This window comes from Tripterygium wilfordii, chromosome 13 (assembly GCF_013401445.1).
Source record: "Tripterygium wilfordii isolate XIE 37 chromosome 13, ASM1340144v1, whole genome shotgun sequence".
NCBI lineage: Eukaryota > Viridiplantae > Streptophyta > Magnoliopsida > Celastrales > Celastraceae > Tripterygium > Tripterygium wilfordii.
The window spans coordinates 5,466,213-5,482,517 of NC_052244.1; the positions used below are offsets into that span (position 1 = coordinate 5,466,213).

The 16,305-nt window shown below is 35.0% G+C and overlaps 1 protein-coding gene across 1 annotated transcript; it reads right to left on the reverse strand.

Moving 5' to 3' along the window:
• Positions 1-13,123: 13,123 nt before the first annotated feature.
• Positions 13,124-13,906, reverse strand: LOC120011890. Its single transcript, XM_038863054.1, has one exon. The coding sequence runs from the start codon at positions 13,790-13,792 to the stop codon at positions 13,400-13,402; it is 393 nt and encodes a 130-aa protein (XP_038718982.1). The 5' UTR covers positions 13,793-13,906; the 3' UTR covers positions 13,124-13,399.
• Positions 13,907-16,305: the final 2,399 nt, after the last annotated feature.

The following is a 16,305-nucleotide window of genomic DNA, read 5'->3' on the forward strand; positions in this document are numbered from 1 at the left end:
ATGATAATTATGGACAATTGGATATAAAACAAAAGACATTTTATACACATTTCAGGTTACCTTTGATTTTTGTTTCAAACAAAATATATATTATTGGGTTCATAAGAACAATCAAAATACAAATATATTTTTTTTCAAATTTTAAAAAAATTTTGAACCTTAAAAATGAATCCTAAAAGTTAAAATCTTATTTTAGAACCTCAAAAAGTGGTCCTTAATTTATACCCTTATTTTAAATTTTTATATGACAATTTCTGTACATATATATAATTGATGTGCTTATGAGCAAGTTGCAATTGATTTAAGTTGAAAATTAATTAAATATATATTAAATATATACATTAATTATCAAAGCTTCTCCTATCATGGACTTTCAAGTTGGCAAAAGAAATTGATGGAAGCAAGCGATGACACCGTTTTCTCCATACGATGAGAAAAAAGGGTTAGGTAAGTCTGTTGTGGCAAAAACATTACAGGATTCTTTGGTATTAAATTGGTTGGTGTATAAAAATTAAGAAATTATTTTATGTAGGAGTAACAAGAATTCAAAATTATGATACCTCTTTATCCCAAAATTGAGCTCCACACGTCAATGACACGTGTCAAGATGTGCCCCACAATTTGTAAAAGACAACAAATTTCCTAGTGACACGTGACAGAAGCATGACCATTTTTACACTAACAGTTATTCGTTTTTGTAGGTTTTTGATTGGTTGCATGCTTGAAATCTAGGAGGTAGTTCTCAAAAATCATGACTGTTTGAGATTCAGTGTCTAAAAGGTTATAAATCAAGGAATTGTGGTCCTAACGAATTACTCTTTTCAAAAATGGTTTATTGAGGAACAACTGAGGTCTCAAGAAGATTATTTCAAAGAGAGTCTAGGAGAAACGGGAGTTTGTTTGCTGAACGTTATTGATTTCTCTCAAACTTGTTTCCAACTGAAACACGACGCCACTAAGCCCAAGTCACATTCGAACTGCATATAAAAGAAAAACACATTTTCACACAATCTTTCGTGTAGAAGCACTGACAGAATGACTGTCATTAGTCATGTTCCCACAGATTCAATCATAAAACCTAAAGAACCGCAAACTGGAGACTACCACGACCTCCAAGTACGTCCACATCCTCCTTAAAAGGAGACTCACGACAAGAGAGAGGTTACCATGATCCCCATATCTAGGAGAGAGTTGTAGTTGAAGACCATTAACTCAGCCATTCAAGCAAGCAATCTCAAGGCAATTTTACCACAATCCCCATGACAAAGTTCGTGAAGTAAGTACCAAAGATGAGGGAGAAGAGACATCACTTGGCACTATCAAAGAAGAAAGAAGAGAAGTTTACAAACACCCTGCATCAAACACAGACCCATCTTCTTCAATCATTTATTGCTTTCTTAGGCATGACTTCGGACACTTATCTTTTTACTTAGCATGGCTCTAGCCAACTAGTTTTAGATTTGTCGTTTCCTTTCAAAGGCCCCCTCGGCTATATCTTTATTTTAGCTCATAAAGCACACTTACATCTCATGATATATCTCTTTTCAATGAAATTTCTGATGCATTCCAGCAATGTGTTGTTTTTCATTTCCGTTCAATAGAAATTATTTCATTCTTATGATAGCCTTTTGTTTCTTGCTTTTTTCTAGATTGAAGCTCCACAAATTTTAAGTCATTTTCCCAAAAAGCAAACCTCGAGTCAATAATCTTGTGTTATCTAACTGCGCACAATCCGTTTTGTACAAAGGTCATACTCGGTGAAAAATCCTATCAAATTCTTTATGCTGTTAGCAAGTCCTGACACACTTGCAAATTCATCAGCCACAACCACAATACTCATGATCCCTAATGTCAGAATTGTGAGATCTCATGTCCAGAGCATAACATAACCAAAATACCGCAAAAATTTAAAACTAAAAATTGACATAAATGATTCAAATGTGTTTTAATTCATTCTATTTGTAGTGGGTGGCATAGAGCACTCATATAACAAATGGACAGTTTTATATATGCATTAATGGGTAGCATACTAGCATTGGGTATTGGTTATTGGCTTTAGTCATCGTCATGACAGGTGGGTCAACTCAAGAACGGAAACATTATATTATGTTATCAAAAATAATAAAGATACCAGTAATAACCATCCCAGAAGTATCTCAGAAGTGTGTGGCATACATTTATTGGATGTGATTTTTAATGGTCCCTTACTATGATGTCATCATACCCCATGAATGTATGTCACACACTGTTGGGATGCTTCTAGGATAGTTATTACTGGAATCCCTAGCATTGTGGTTATGTTATTATTAAATCATTGATTGTATTACTTCATTGAAATATGATAAGATTATCAATTACAATTGAATTATATTATACCATGAGACACATACATATGAATAAAGAGCTATCGTCAACTTGTTGTGGTGTCTATTTTGGATTTGGGCTCTACAATTTCATAGAGTCTACAATTCACATGGTGGAGAAAAAATAAAACAAATTTTAAAAATAAAAAATAAAAGTGTGGTGTGTTGTGGCACACCTTCCAAACCATTTGATTAAAATTATAAACTCTTCTATTTTAAATGAATTGAGAAACTCATGGATCTGTCTGTTTCACTCTCTTTTGATTATTTTGTGGCCACTAACAAACATTAGGATTGAGAGAGAGAGCCATTTGTAGCAATTAAGGGTGTGTTTGATAGTGTGTTTGCATATGCCAAGCACTACTTTTGGCTTGAACACACCGCGTTAAGATAAAAAAAAAGTTTGATTGAGCGGTGTATTACGGTATCATCACACTGTGGTGAGTTCGAAGCTGAAGCTAAAGCTACAAGAAGTTGCTTTCGATTCTGATGCAACACGGTTGACAATATTTTCGTCATCAAAACGTTAGACTTTTTCCAATTTCGCCTTCAATAAATTTTTATTCCATTTATATGTTTACAAAAATAATTTAATCAAAAATTAATAGATATTAATGAAAAATATCTATTTTTATTATCCTCACCTCGTCACAATATTTTTAATGATGCGTCAAATATTTTTTCCATTGCAATTCACATCACGTCACAACGATTTCGAAACACAACATACTTCCAAACAGACCCAATGACTAAGGCCAATAACCAATAGCCAATGCTAAATAATAAACTTGTTTTTGGTCCAGCAGATCATGTTCATACACAAATAAATTCAAGTGGGTTTTTGTTTAGATAGTCCTTCCTTCTTTGATTTTCACATGTTCTATTTTTTCTAATCACATGAAGGGCTGGGGCTTCATTTGGAAGTGAATATGGATCTTCAACAATCCAATAATATCTTTCCCCATTTGATGTGGTGATGGTCCATGTGCGTTTTTATCGTGAAAAGGCTATCGTTTCTTGCATTAATTCGTGTTCCTAGATTTGTCACTTCAAGATTTTCACGTGTCAAATTCGGCTTCGGGCTTTGAAATTTTTCTAAATTTGAGACTCTCATATTACCCTAATCTCCACCATCCATTTAATCCAAAGACGACAAATATGGTGGTCGAGATGGAAAGCTCCTTACTTCACCTCTATCGGGAAAGTTCGTGGTCGAGATGGAAAGCCCCTTTGCATCGCCTCCGTCGGGAAAGATGATGGTCTAGACAGATAGCCCTTGCCTCACCTCTGTTGGAAAAGATAATGGTTGAGATCAGGGGGCGAAGCCAAGTGGGGGTTCGGGGGCAGCGTCCCCGGAATTTTTTTTGGATTATCTATTAATTATACTTTTAAAAGTACAAAAAATAACACTAAGAATCAAAAATTTATAATATATGATAAGTAATATTTGTCAAATGTCTTATTATTTCAACCATGATCATGATTTTTACAACAAAGGGGTTTAAATTGAAAATTCAAGGGGTCTAATTAAATTGAAATTACCATATAATTAGTGTTATGAAGTTTTTTTTGAGGGGAGTCAGCTGACCCCCCTTGGTACAACATGGCTTCGCCACTAGTCGAGATGGCATCTCGCCTCTGTTATAATAAGAGATGGAGAACCCTTGAGTGGAAAGTATGGAGAAAGAGAGAAGATCGAGTTTGAAATTTTACCATAACAAGTAAAATAACCTTAAATTTGGACAAGCCACGTGGCTTATTTGTTGTTGTTGATTAGATGTACGGTGGAGATCAGGGTAATTTGAGAGTTTCAAATTGAAACGAATTTGAGAGCCCCAAATCCGTGAAATTCCAATTGATGTATAGTCATTAATAGGAACTTCACCCAAAACGACCACAACATCAAAAGGAAGCAATTATGCCACTTCATTTATTCAAACTAACAATTTCATAACTGTTCACTCAGAAACAAAAGATAATGTACTTTCTACTTCGAGCCTTTAATCTTCTTTCGGTGCTAATCTGTTTACTAAAATAAAAAAGGTCAAAAAATGTGTATAAATCATACCTGATAGATTAAATTTTGGTACCAGATTACCATCATGTACAAATATTGTAGGCTATTGAATTTTAAAAATCCAATCCAATAGTTCACCTTGGGCAAACCTCTTCTCTCACATTCTCTTTCTTGCAGAGAAGATCAAATCTCTTCTTCATCTCTTACCAACTCCAACTATCCAAAAGGCCAAGAATTGGTAAATCTATAGTACTCCAGACGAGAATTGATAAATTTTTAATCAAATTGGTATCATAAAAAATAGTAACAATTCAAGTGAGAATTATGTAAAACAAAATAGCCCAGTTATTAGATCAAACAGAGATGTAAAACAAACAAAGAATCCAATCAATCATGCATGACCAGATTATCAGAATAATCCAAAACACATAAAATGTCCTCGTCCTGTTGATCTGATTTGGTCTTCTCTAAAACGTGCTCGAGACAAAGATGAAGAGATTTGATCTTCTCTGCAAGAGAGAACGTGTGAGAGAGGTTTGCAAATGTGAAGAGGTGGACTGTTGGATTTAATTTTTAAAGATCAACGGTCCACATGTGTACCTGACATTAGTCCGGTACATTTACCACCAAATGCCCCCTGAATCCCCTTTTTATTTCTTTTTTGATTTAAAAAACCTACAAGACCTCATTTTTGTGGGGTAATGGGCCTAAGAAGAGCTTTGGACTTCATTTCTCACCAAGCTCAACAACAGAGAAAATTTTATCTACACACCACGAATCTATTATCTTTACACTACTTTTCAAATATGATAAATTTACACCAAAAAAATTATAAGTCTACACACAAAATTATAGTGAAAAGACAATTATATCCTTGATTTGTAAAATATTAGAATTTTTGTTGTTAAGTTTATATACATATTGTCTCTCTAAACCCCAATTCAACCCCACACTCTCTTATCGATCTGCACCTACCCAGATGAATAGAGAAGTGTAGGATTTTCAGAATTTTGAATATTGATTAATTGATCTTCTATTGTCAGACCGGGGTCAAACCCATCTCCTCGAAGTCTAGTGATTATATTGTAGATATTCCTATCAAGAAAAAGAGGTTTCCTCTAATTCAGCCTCCTTCTACTCCACCGGAAGAATCATCTTCATCTCCACCATAAACTGGTTCTAATCAAAATTGACAATCGAGACTATGTAAGGGGACTTCTATTTCAAATGTTAGTGCTCCTGCAAGTATATCTGACTTACCTGATGAGAAAGAGGAAAAACAATGTGTGGGGTTAATATTGTATATAAGGATATTTATGTAAACTACAAAAAATTAAAAAGTGGTGTAAAAATAATAGATTAGTAGTCTGTAGATAAAATTTCTCCAGCAAGAACAAACATAACCTCCTGCTTCTATTGAATTTGGCCTGAGACGAGCTCAACACTCTTGTAACCCAAAAACATATGAAAGTTATGTAATAGCGATGAATACTTAACAAAGGGAAACAAAATCTAATCAACTTGAGGTATAAATATAAGTATAAAATGAAGATACTGCAACGTATTTAAAAAGGGATAAGTATGGATTTAGCACCTGTACTTTATATTTTGGATCAAAAAAACCCCTGAACTTTTTTTTGAGTCAAACAAACCCCTATGCTTTAAATCTTAGGTTCCGTTAACCCTTCTGTCAAATTGTCGTTAAAAGAGTTGATGTGTCAATTAATATGTGACATGTCTTTGATTTTAAGAAAAATAAAAATGACGTGTCAAAAGTGATATGGCCAAAGATAAAAGCAAAAATAAAAATAAAAAAATAAAAAAACAAAACAAGCCCTGTAAAAATAAAAAAATTAAAAATTAAAAACCCCAAAATAAAACCCAACCCTAGTTCTAATTTTGCGCCAGCCACCGCTTGAGCATATGACAATCAGACAATGAGTAGAGAGTGGCCCATTAATGAATCAACCGATCAATCATGGGCTTTGTTTCTAAACTATTTTCAAACAAATAAAAAAGGGCAACAACACCCAATAATGTTTCCAATGCTTTTCATCGAATGTGGTTCCAATTGCAGGTGGGAGGGTTAGTGACGGCATGGCGAGGGCAGTCGTGGATTGAAACCAAAAGAGAAAATATGCAATCTAATCTGAGAGTCTGATTAATTCATTTTGCAGATCTGAAAATTAGTGTGGTCGTCGGAGGTGGAGTTTTGCACCTGTATTGTTGTCGAAAATATGCAAAAAATACATCTCTGTAAAATTGGCTTTAGAGATGTTGGATGATTTCTCAAGGAAAGTGTGAGGAAATATGCAATCAAGATGTCACCGGAGAAGATGAATGAAGAAGAGAGAGGGGGCAGTGAGAGAATATTTAGAGTTTTCTTTAATTTTAATTTATGATTTTTTATTTTTAAATTTTCCACGTGTTACCTTTTGATTTGTTACATCCACATGTGTGCCATGTCAAAAATGAACAAATTGAAAAAAATTACACTTAACTAACAAATCAATATTTTTAACGGAGGTTTAATAGAAGGGTTGTGTATCATTTTTGTAAGTACAAGGACTTTTTTGATCCAAAACAAAGTTTATGGGCTTTTTTGAACCAAAAAGTAAAATACAAGGGTCAATTCCATACTTATCCCATTTAAAAACTATCAAGTAGTGAGTGTTTTTTGGTAACAAAAATATGCTCAACGTATGCTCTAGAGGAAATGCTATTCCAAATGGACTCTTGTGGAGTCCATGTATCTGTTTGACAATGTGTTTATACTGCGTTCCGGTGTATCTCACCCCACAGCATCACAGTTTTTTGTGACACGTCAAACGCTTTTAGAACAGAACTCACCTCACAGCACCACAACTTTTTTACCTCGCAGCACTTCACCTCACCTCACAGCACTTCCAAACGCTTACAATATATGTTGAATTGTCCCATGTAATCAAATTAGGTCAATTATTTTATTTTTGATTAATATATAGTGTAAACGTTAAGTGATTTTATATTAATATTATTAGTCATCTAATATAACCGTAATTTAGATACGTCAAACGCACCTCACAGCACCGCACCACAGTTTTAAAAGTGATGCGCCAAACAACTTTTGCGTTCCAACTCACCTCACAGCACCACAGTTTTATAAATCACAACACCGCACAACACTTCACAGCAGTTGACAACACTCTCAAACAACACCCATATTTTCATATGATCGTTTAATACAACAAATGATGATTTATTTTAATAATTAATAATTATTTCATAAAAAATGTATAATAGTTAGATCCCACTGGGGTTATCATCACGAATTACATATACTAAGCCGAGTTTGATGTTTTAACTTAAGATTTTACAATTTGATCTTAAAGTTTTACAATTCAATCTTGTTATGATTTTACAACCTTCCATTGATCTTATATAAATCTCGATTTTGACAACTTTGCATACAAACTAAAATGGTGTTTTTAAAATAAATAAGTGCTCAAAATTTGTTCTTGTAGATAATTATTTCCATATATTAAGAATTTTTAAGAGATTATACTGGCACAACATTTTGAGAACGGCAACGCTACAAATCCATGATAAAATCATCCATAAAGGTTCATAATCTATGTGACATGTTTATTATGCAGGATGACATCACAACTTTTTACTTTTTCTTTTCTTAAACAAAACATCAAAATGTTTGTCTCTCAAAATACATGCTAAATTTAAAAAAAAAAAAATACATATTCAAATTCAGTATGTAAAACTCTTTCCAAAAAGGTCTATCGTTGATAAGTTTAACTTGTGCGTTCTTAATTATATTGTCTTATTACATTATAAAATCATCTGCAACACTTAAAACAATGTAATTATGTACATAAAAACCTAATAAGCTGCTAGTCAGAAACAATGTAATAATAGCATGTGTTAATTAGAAACAATGTAATAAGATATTGTGTTAAAACAATGTAATTGCCACATCATTATGGATAATTATGTATCAAAAATCTTATGGATATATATCATTTGAGAATTTGAGTTTTTTAATTGAAAAATGATATTCATACATAGAAACTTTGTACATAACCTATGTGGTATGACAATTCACTATGCCATATGATTTTTTCAAAAAATTCAAAAATCAAAAATTATTTCTCACTTCTCTCTCCTTTCCTTTTCCTTTTCCTCTTCTCTCTTCTATTTTGTTTTTTGTTCTTTCTCGTACACCCTTCCCCTCATTCTCTCTTTACCCCATCTACATCTCTCTCTCTCCCCCCTCTCCCCATTCCACTTGTTTTTCTCTATTCATCGGCGTCGAATTGAACCATGATCCTAACGTGGATACGACTCTTCAAAAACTTCATTAGTACATCAAAGACAAGATGGAGCTGCTTGTGGATCGTAGTGAGTGTACAGCTCTTGAACGTATTTCATTATCAAGCTCTGTTAATCTGGAGCTTTTGGAATCAGTTGGACAAGCAAATTGAGTCCTTGATTTATATATTCTCTCATCTACGTACTTGACATTTCCTCGCAGTATATATGGGTTCGATTTTCATGCTTTATTTGTGTTTCTAATGGGTTTTCGTTCCCTATTTGTGTTTGTATTTGGTGGAAGAAACAATGTAATAAATGTCTGAAACAATGTAATCAAGGTTTGGGTTTGGATGGTTGCTGACGTGTCTTGAGGAGGAGTTCAATGAAAGAAAAGGCGATCAGTACCAGATCTGACAGTTACCAACCGTGGTTGGTGCGTTGAAGACTAGACTGCATGTATGCCATTTCTGATTGAGTCGAGTATCAAAGACTGGGTTTATAATGTAATTATAATTATAAACAATGTTTTTAACCCTAAACAGAGTACAATAAGCACTATACACAATGTAATTACAAACTAATTCTGAGTTAATAGGCCTCTTCATCATATCAACAAATTCAATTGGAGTATCGCTGACACAAGAGGATCAACAACATAGTCAAACCTGAAACAAAGTAATAAGAGCCTGAAACAATATAATAAATGTTCGTGTTTTAATTATTCCAAATCTTATTACACATTTCACGAAAACAATGTAATTAAGAACGAATAGACGAAACATATCAACAATGAATCTTATTGAAAAGAGTATTATATTTTCTTAGAAATCTAAGATTTATTTTAAGAGACAATTTTTTGAAGTATCAGTTAAGAAAAGAAAAAAAACCCTAAATTTGAAATTGCCCACAAGTGACATGCATGGTTTTTCTTGTTTTTAATTTGTCCATACCAACTTTTATATAATAAATTAAATAATTTAACCGAGTAAATGAATTTCAAATGTAAGCATGGTATTTATTTTCAAATTCAAATTTTTATGATTCAATTCTACATTCAATTAAAAAAAATAAATATCCATTCAATAACAAGTGATATCAGAGATACGATCAAACCTGCCAATGGATACAAGAAAGACCTACAAGCTTACAGAAAGATGACTGCAGATTACAGAAATTGTTGCCGTGAAAACTTCTTTGGCCACACAACAAGAAAACTTAACATCCAGTATTCAGTAGCAAGTTTTACTAAGATTATTAAATTAGTTAAGTACTTCTTATCAAATTAAAATGAAGGATTGTTCATGTTAGAAGGAAAAGGGCAACTTAAACACAGCCAAAGCAGAAGCTCAAATCCAGAGGCTTTTCCTGTGCAAATTATCCAAGTGGAAACAGGGAAGCATATTTTATCCGCAGATCACATGCAACAACAGCTAAAATTCACTACATAAAAGGTTGTTAAGAAAGATATTAGGCTAAACCATACTTTCTATCCTCAAAGTTGCACGCTTTTCTCATTTATATCCTTGAAGTTTAAAATTTAGCCCAAACACCCTTAATGTTTCAAAAAGGCAAATTGTTTGTGTCCCGAAATCACTGTTCCGATGAGTGATAGTCGGAAATTACTTATTTGGCAATCGGAAGTCCATGCTGACTTCATCGACGTCATTATTTTTATTAAAATAATTTACGTGTCATTTTTTATTAGAAAAATATATACACCACCTTAAAAAAAAAATGTTTTCATTTGCTTCTTATAGGCTCCATTTGATGCAAAAAGGAACAGCACATCTTCTCTGGTAAGGATGTGCCAAAGAGGAAGATAAAGAAATTATGGCTGCAATCTTTCTTTCTTGGTGTTCAATTTGTCCTTCTGCAAAAGGAAACCCACCATCTCAAATATTTTTTCTAGAAGATGGAACAAGGGCCCTGTATCCAACTAATAACGGGAGCAATGAATTTCATCAAAACAGAATTCCATCATCTAGGTTCGCTGTGTTTGCTGCAACGGAAGGTTCGAGGCAATCGAGCAAATATGACGAAAAGATCCCATTTTGGGCTCGTCCAGACTCAGAAGAGCCCCCCTGGGCTGTGGGCGAAGGCCTAAAAAACACCACATCGAGGTGGCTCGTATGAGACTTGCACAGCCAATCTAGCCAGAGAAGACTTGCGCATCCACTCTAATTCAGAATGCTTTTAGATCTTTATTGTCTTGTGAAGGCAAGAAGAGCTCTTGTACACTTAAAGATCCAAATTACTTGCTCTACTGTTCAGCTAAAAGATCAAACCGACTTGATTTGACCAGATCCACATGTTCTATGTCCGATCCCTCACCCTCACCAGGAAAAAGAAGACGCAGATGAACACCAGAAAAAGACGTAGAGAGAAGAAGATGCAGCTCGGGACGGGAAGGAACATTCCAGAAATGGTTTTGGGTTTTTTTATTAGGGGGTTTGAGAAAAAAAAATGAAGTGGAAATGTCTAAAATTATTTAAATTACCTAGAAATGCCACCATGCCACCATGTTACTCCGGTTGTCACATGTGCAATTTCCGCCTCTCTCTCGTCAGCACAGTGAAATAACGACAGATTTGGATATGTTTTTGTAACATTAAGGACATTTGGAGTAAATTTTAAACTTGAAGGACATAAACGAGAAAAGCGTGCAACTTTGAGGACATAAAATATGGTTTACCCAAAGATATTATGTCCAAGTTGAAAAACACCAAAACATGTAACGAATGACCGAAATTTGAAAAATTGCGAGAGAGGCTCAATTACACGAACTACCAAGGTGCAGAACCTAGGTGATAATAAATCCCAACATGAACGCTATTGAATGAAATATAGAGATATAATTAGATAGATGCACCAAAAGACAAGAACCCAAAAACATTTGCTCAAGAAAAGGCATGCAATTCTGTAACTTCTAGAGAGTGGCAGTTTTAATCAAGTATATCGAGAGAATGTGAAACTTCAAGATCCAGCCATGTGAATCTCAATTAACTGTACCAGGGGCATGAATAAAATAAGCCATAAATATTCAAGCCAGAAAGTTTGAACATCAACAACAAACAAAAGGAAGTCCACATCTAGTTCACCCTCGGCCTAAAAAGACTGGATCATCTCTCAAGGCAAAGTAATTAATAGACGATAACATATTGGCTGACATGATAACAAATCACATAGAGAATTGTGCTTATAGATATTTGTCATAAAAAATGAATCTAAGCTGCTACACTCCCCATTACTCATCTGGACCATAGTGGTCCATCAACACAAGATCACCAAACGAGTCAAGTAATGTAAATTTAAAATATCAAATAACAGCAGTATGAGAATATCAAATAACTGGTGTATGAGATGAAGTGCCCACGCCATGCTCATCATTTCCTCTTATATCATTTTCCTCGAGTGAAATGATTAAAGGTATTTTAGAAAGGGATAAATGCTTATCTATGTACCCCCTTAACATGATAATAATGACAACATTTGAACATGATAACAGTGGAACATTATTTGTCAAAGAAAGCAACCTATTTAACTTAAAACATAATGATTCTGAAAAACGGAAAACAAACTAAAGAATCGAAATACCAAAAGGCATTTGAGATGCCTCGATTGTTTACACTTTATTATGTATAATGATCACTAAAGAAGAGATGCGAGGGGATGCCAAACAAGGTAGTCATGCAGCTTGTGGACATGTGAGGCTACCAAACATTTTCCAATATAATTTGTAAAAGACACTTTTGTTTTTAAATTCTAATACATAGTAAAGGATATTGATTCAGGTCATTAAACAAGAGCACATAGCTGAATTGGTTGACCTTTAAAAGAGACAAATAAATGGCTCATGTCTACAAGACTTTACCCAAAGGAATCCCCACCTATATAATCAAAGAAAAAAGGCTTTGTGTGATCCGACTTCATCACTGAAAGATACACTAATTCACGACAAATGAAGAATATGAAATATAAATTGAGAGAAATGTGTCAGCAACATATTACATGCAAAATACTACTGCAGTTCACGGATTTGAGTACAATCTCTTTTGGGAAAGCATTCATAAACATTTATTGCTAAACTGCAAGCTGACGCAATATAAAGTTAATTGAATCTTCCCATGTAACATAAAAAATTAGTTAGTGCCAAATTATTCTCCTCTATAAGTGAGATAAAACTAAGGTCTGATGCAGAGAATCGGAAGCTTTACACTCAATTCCACTTAATGTTTCAATATCAAATAGAAACACAAGGACCCACCCACAAGATATAGAAAAGAGAGAAGATGTTTCCCTATAAGAAGGGAGTATCACAGAACTGCCTTATACTAACCACACATCGCAATTGATTTCTTCTGACCACTAACAAAATCGAATGAGATCAATAGACGGATGCACTTAATCTAGAAACACAGTATGCAAACCAAAGCAAAGCTTCCCAACGCCAACATCCAAACAGGGCCAAATTTTCTTACTAAGATTCATCTCCCGCATATCAAACACATAATTATCAGAAACTAATAAGCTTGCGTATTGAAGATAAGCAAACTCTTGTTCAAGATCCAAATCAAACATCTCAGGTAACTACACATACAAGAAACCATAAAACACAAACTCCCTATAATCAATGTGATCAGTATATACTGATCATCAACATATAAGATTGGAGCAAAACAAAGAAAAACGCACTTATCTGAGATAAGAACTCGATCTAGTCCCGATTCTTAAGCCTCTCCACGCGCTGATTGAGCTGCTCGATCCTGACCACGAGATGAGTAATCGAATACAGGAGCCAGTAGAAAATCAAAGCAGAGGCGATCAATAACGCGTTGCGCTGGCTCTTCATGATTGACTTCTGGTGGCGGAGATGCTCTGAAGGAGTGCAGGAATCACCCTCGCAGCTCGGCCGCGTCTCGTACTTCCAATAGATATCCATAAGCAAAAACAGACAGAACGGCACCACCGAAAGGAAGGGCTTGAGGAGGTTCCGAGTAACAGCGGTGAGGCCCCTCCGGAGGCCGTCGAGGCCAGGGATCGTGAGAAGGAGGACCATGATGGCCTCCGCGGCCGCGGCGTAGCCTAAAACAACCCACTCGAGAGCCATTGGTGTTAAATGGAATCTGGAAAACCTAGATCTGGTTTTCTTCGCAACGAAGTAGTAAATATTCGTTCGAGGAGACTGGAGAGAAATTGGAGGGAGAGAGAAGAGTCGGGGGTGTCTTGTACTATATAGTAGTCGGCGACGGTGATACGTGGCAAAAATCTGATTTGGATTTTGTTTCTCTTACAGACCCAAAGCCCACGTAAATCTTCCATTCGAACACAGGCCCAAAGAAGTCGAGGATCATGCAACGAGAACTCCGACCCAATAAGTACTGCCCAGTGCCCAGTGCCATAGAGATACAAGCCCAATTTCAAAAAATCATGAATCATTCAGAGATTTGAGAAGGCCCGGCCCAATAACAGAAGGTAAGATGTTTTGGTTTCATTTCTGTTACTAATTCTATCTTTTTTTTTTCTTTGGTTTTCTTAATTTTTTTTTTTGGCCTTTTAACTTTTTTATAACTGAGTGCACCATACAAGTTTGTCCTTTGAATATTCGACATGAGCCTAAATTAGCGTCGTTCGACCTGTGCACACATAAATTTTTCACATATTAGTATGGTAAGTTGAGTCAAAATTCAGTGCGTGGCCACCACAACTTCCAGTTTTGACTTCTAACCTTCTAATGAGGACCCGATTCCAGATCCAACACCAAAATCACGTCAAACAACACAAACACCATAATAACATCAATCCAAGCAACACCCAACACCCCAAAACTCCAAATAAGAACAATATCAAGAATAATGACTGACAATTGATATATATATATATATATATAGAGGACTTCTCAGGTGAGGGATCCCGCACTTTATTTAACGTGCGGGATCCATCTAACACCATTTATGCGCGGGCCCCATTACGTGTGGGGACCACACTTACACCAAATGAATGGTGTTAGATGGATCCCTCATTTTAAATAAAGTGAGGGATCCCTCACTTGAGAATTTTCATATATATATATATATATATATATATTTGATTGACAGAACTTGCACAAAGAAGTCCTAATACAATCTTTAGATCGAAACCTATGGTTGGGTTCCTCATTAGCCCAAGTAATTCAAGCAAGAATACAATGAACCACCGAAATCTAAAAAATAACTTATGGTTGAGTTCAAGTCTAGCCCAAGAAAATCAAATAAGGAGCACTTTGAAGTTCCGAATCAACAATGGGTGTTCCCATTGATAGTTGTGTCGTTCTTCAATCTATTCTTTAGATAAACCCTAAACCCTACAAAGTCGTGCCTTATTTATATTCGATAAGGTTGTGACGGAACCAATCATGGATTGACACGCGTCCAGACCACTTGGTCTTCAGTCCGCCATGCCACATTAGTGCTTTGACATTCTTTTGCTCGCCATGACAATGACAGCTCCTTCATTAGCCTCGCCACTCTCGCTAACCTTGACTTCATCGTTACCCTTGACATCATCATTAGTCAAAACATCATTACCAGCCTTAACATCATCGTTAGCAAGAACATCATCACTAGCCTTGACGCTCTCGCTAGCCCTGACATCATCACTTGGTAAAACATTATCAATAGCCTCAACATTGTTGTAGTCAAAACATCATTGCTAGCCAAAACATCATCGCTAGTCAAAAGTCCCTTACTCGCCTCGCTAACCAAAACCAAGGGCTTCTCATTCGCCTCACTAGCCAATGGCCTCTTGTTCGTCTCGCTAGCCAAATGTCTTTTGATGGCCTTGCTAACCACGCCCAAACTCAAAAGTGTCATAATACTTTTAGGGTCCACCTTGACATGGGTATTTTTTTCATTAATCCCTAGGTTTGCCAAAGCGTTCTCATCACCTTCCTAGAATTTATGGTAACAAGTTTTTTGACATGATTTTTTTGCTTTTTTTTTTTTACTCAAAATAGACTCTTAGTTGTTATTTTTTTTGTAGATAACATTAAGTTCTTGATAATATTATACTTGCTATGATTCTAAGGACACCATAATTAACTTTACTTACTAGAAAGAAGGCCTTTTGGGCTCTTCTCTAGACACCAAATATGGTGCACTAAACTTTTATTTTTGCAATATCGTCCATCTCACCACTTTTTTACTTTGTATCTTTCATAGGACCCTTTTTAGCTTCTTTTTTTTTAAAAATATTTATGTAAGCAAATCCTTTTTATCACATAATAGTATAACTTTATCTCTTAACTCCTAATTATCAAAAAAAAACTCCTAACCCTCCATTATGTAGTTCTTGAATAGGTAAATTCAACAGCCAGACACAAAAAAGAAAGAGATGTCAAAATCTAACCACCATCCTTTTTTCAATATCTTGATTGTCTTCCACCACCCACCACAAGCTATTTATGTTTAGTGGCACTTTTGGAATATGAAAAAACAAAAAGGGGGAAAACAAAAGAAGTTGTTGACTTTGTTGCCATTTTGACACACAAAGCACATTGTTTAGGGCCCAATGACTCTTTTTCTTGATTTAACAAAAAGGCTATAGAAAGCAAAACCACCATTAATAAATAATATACATAAATAC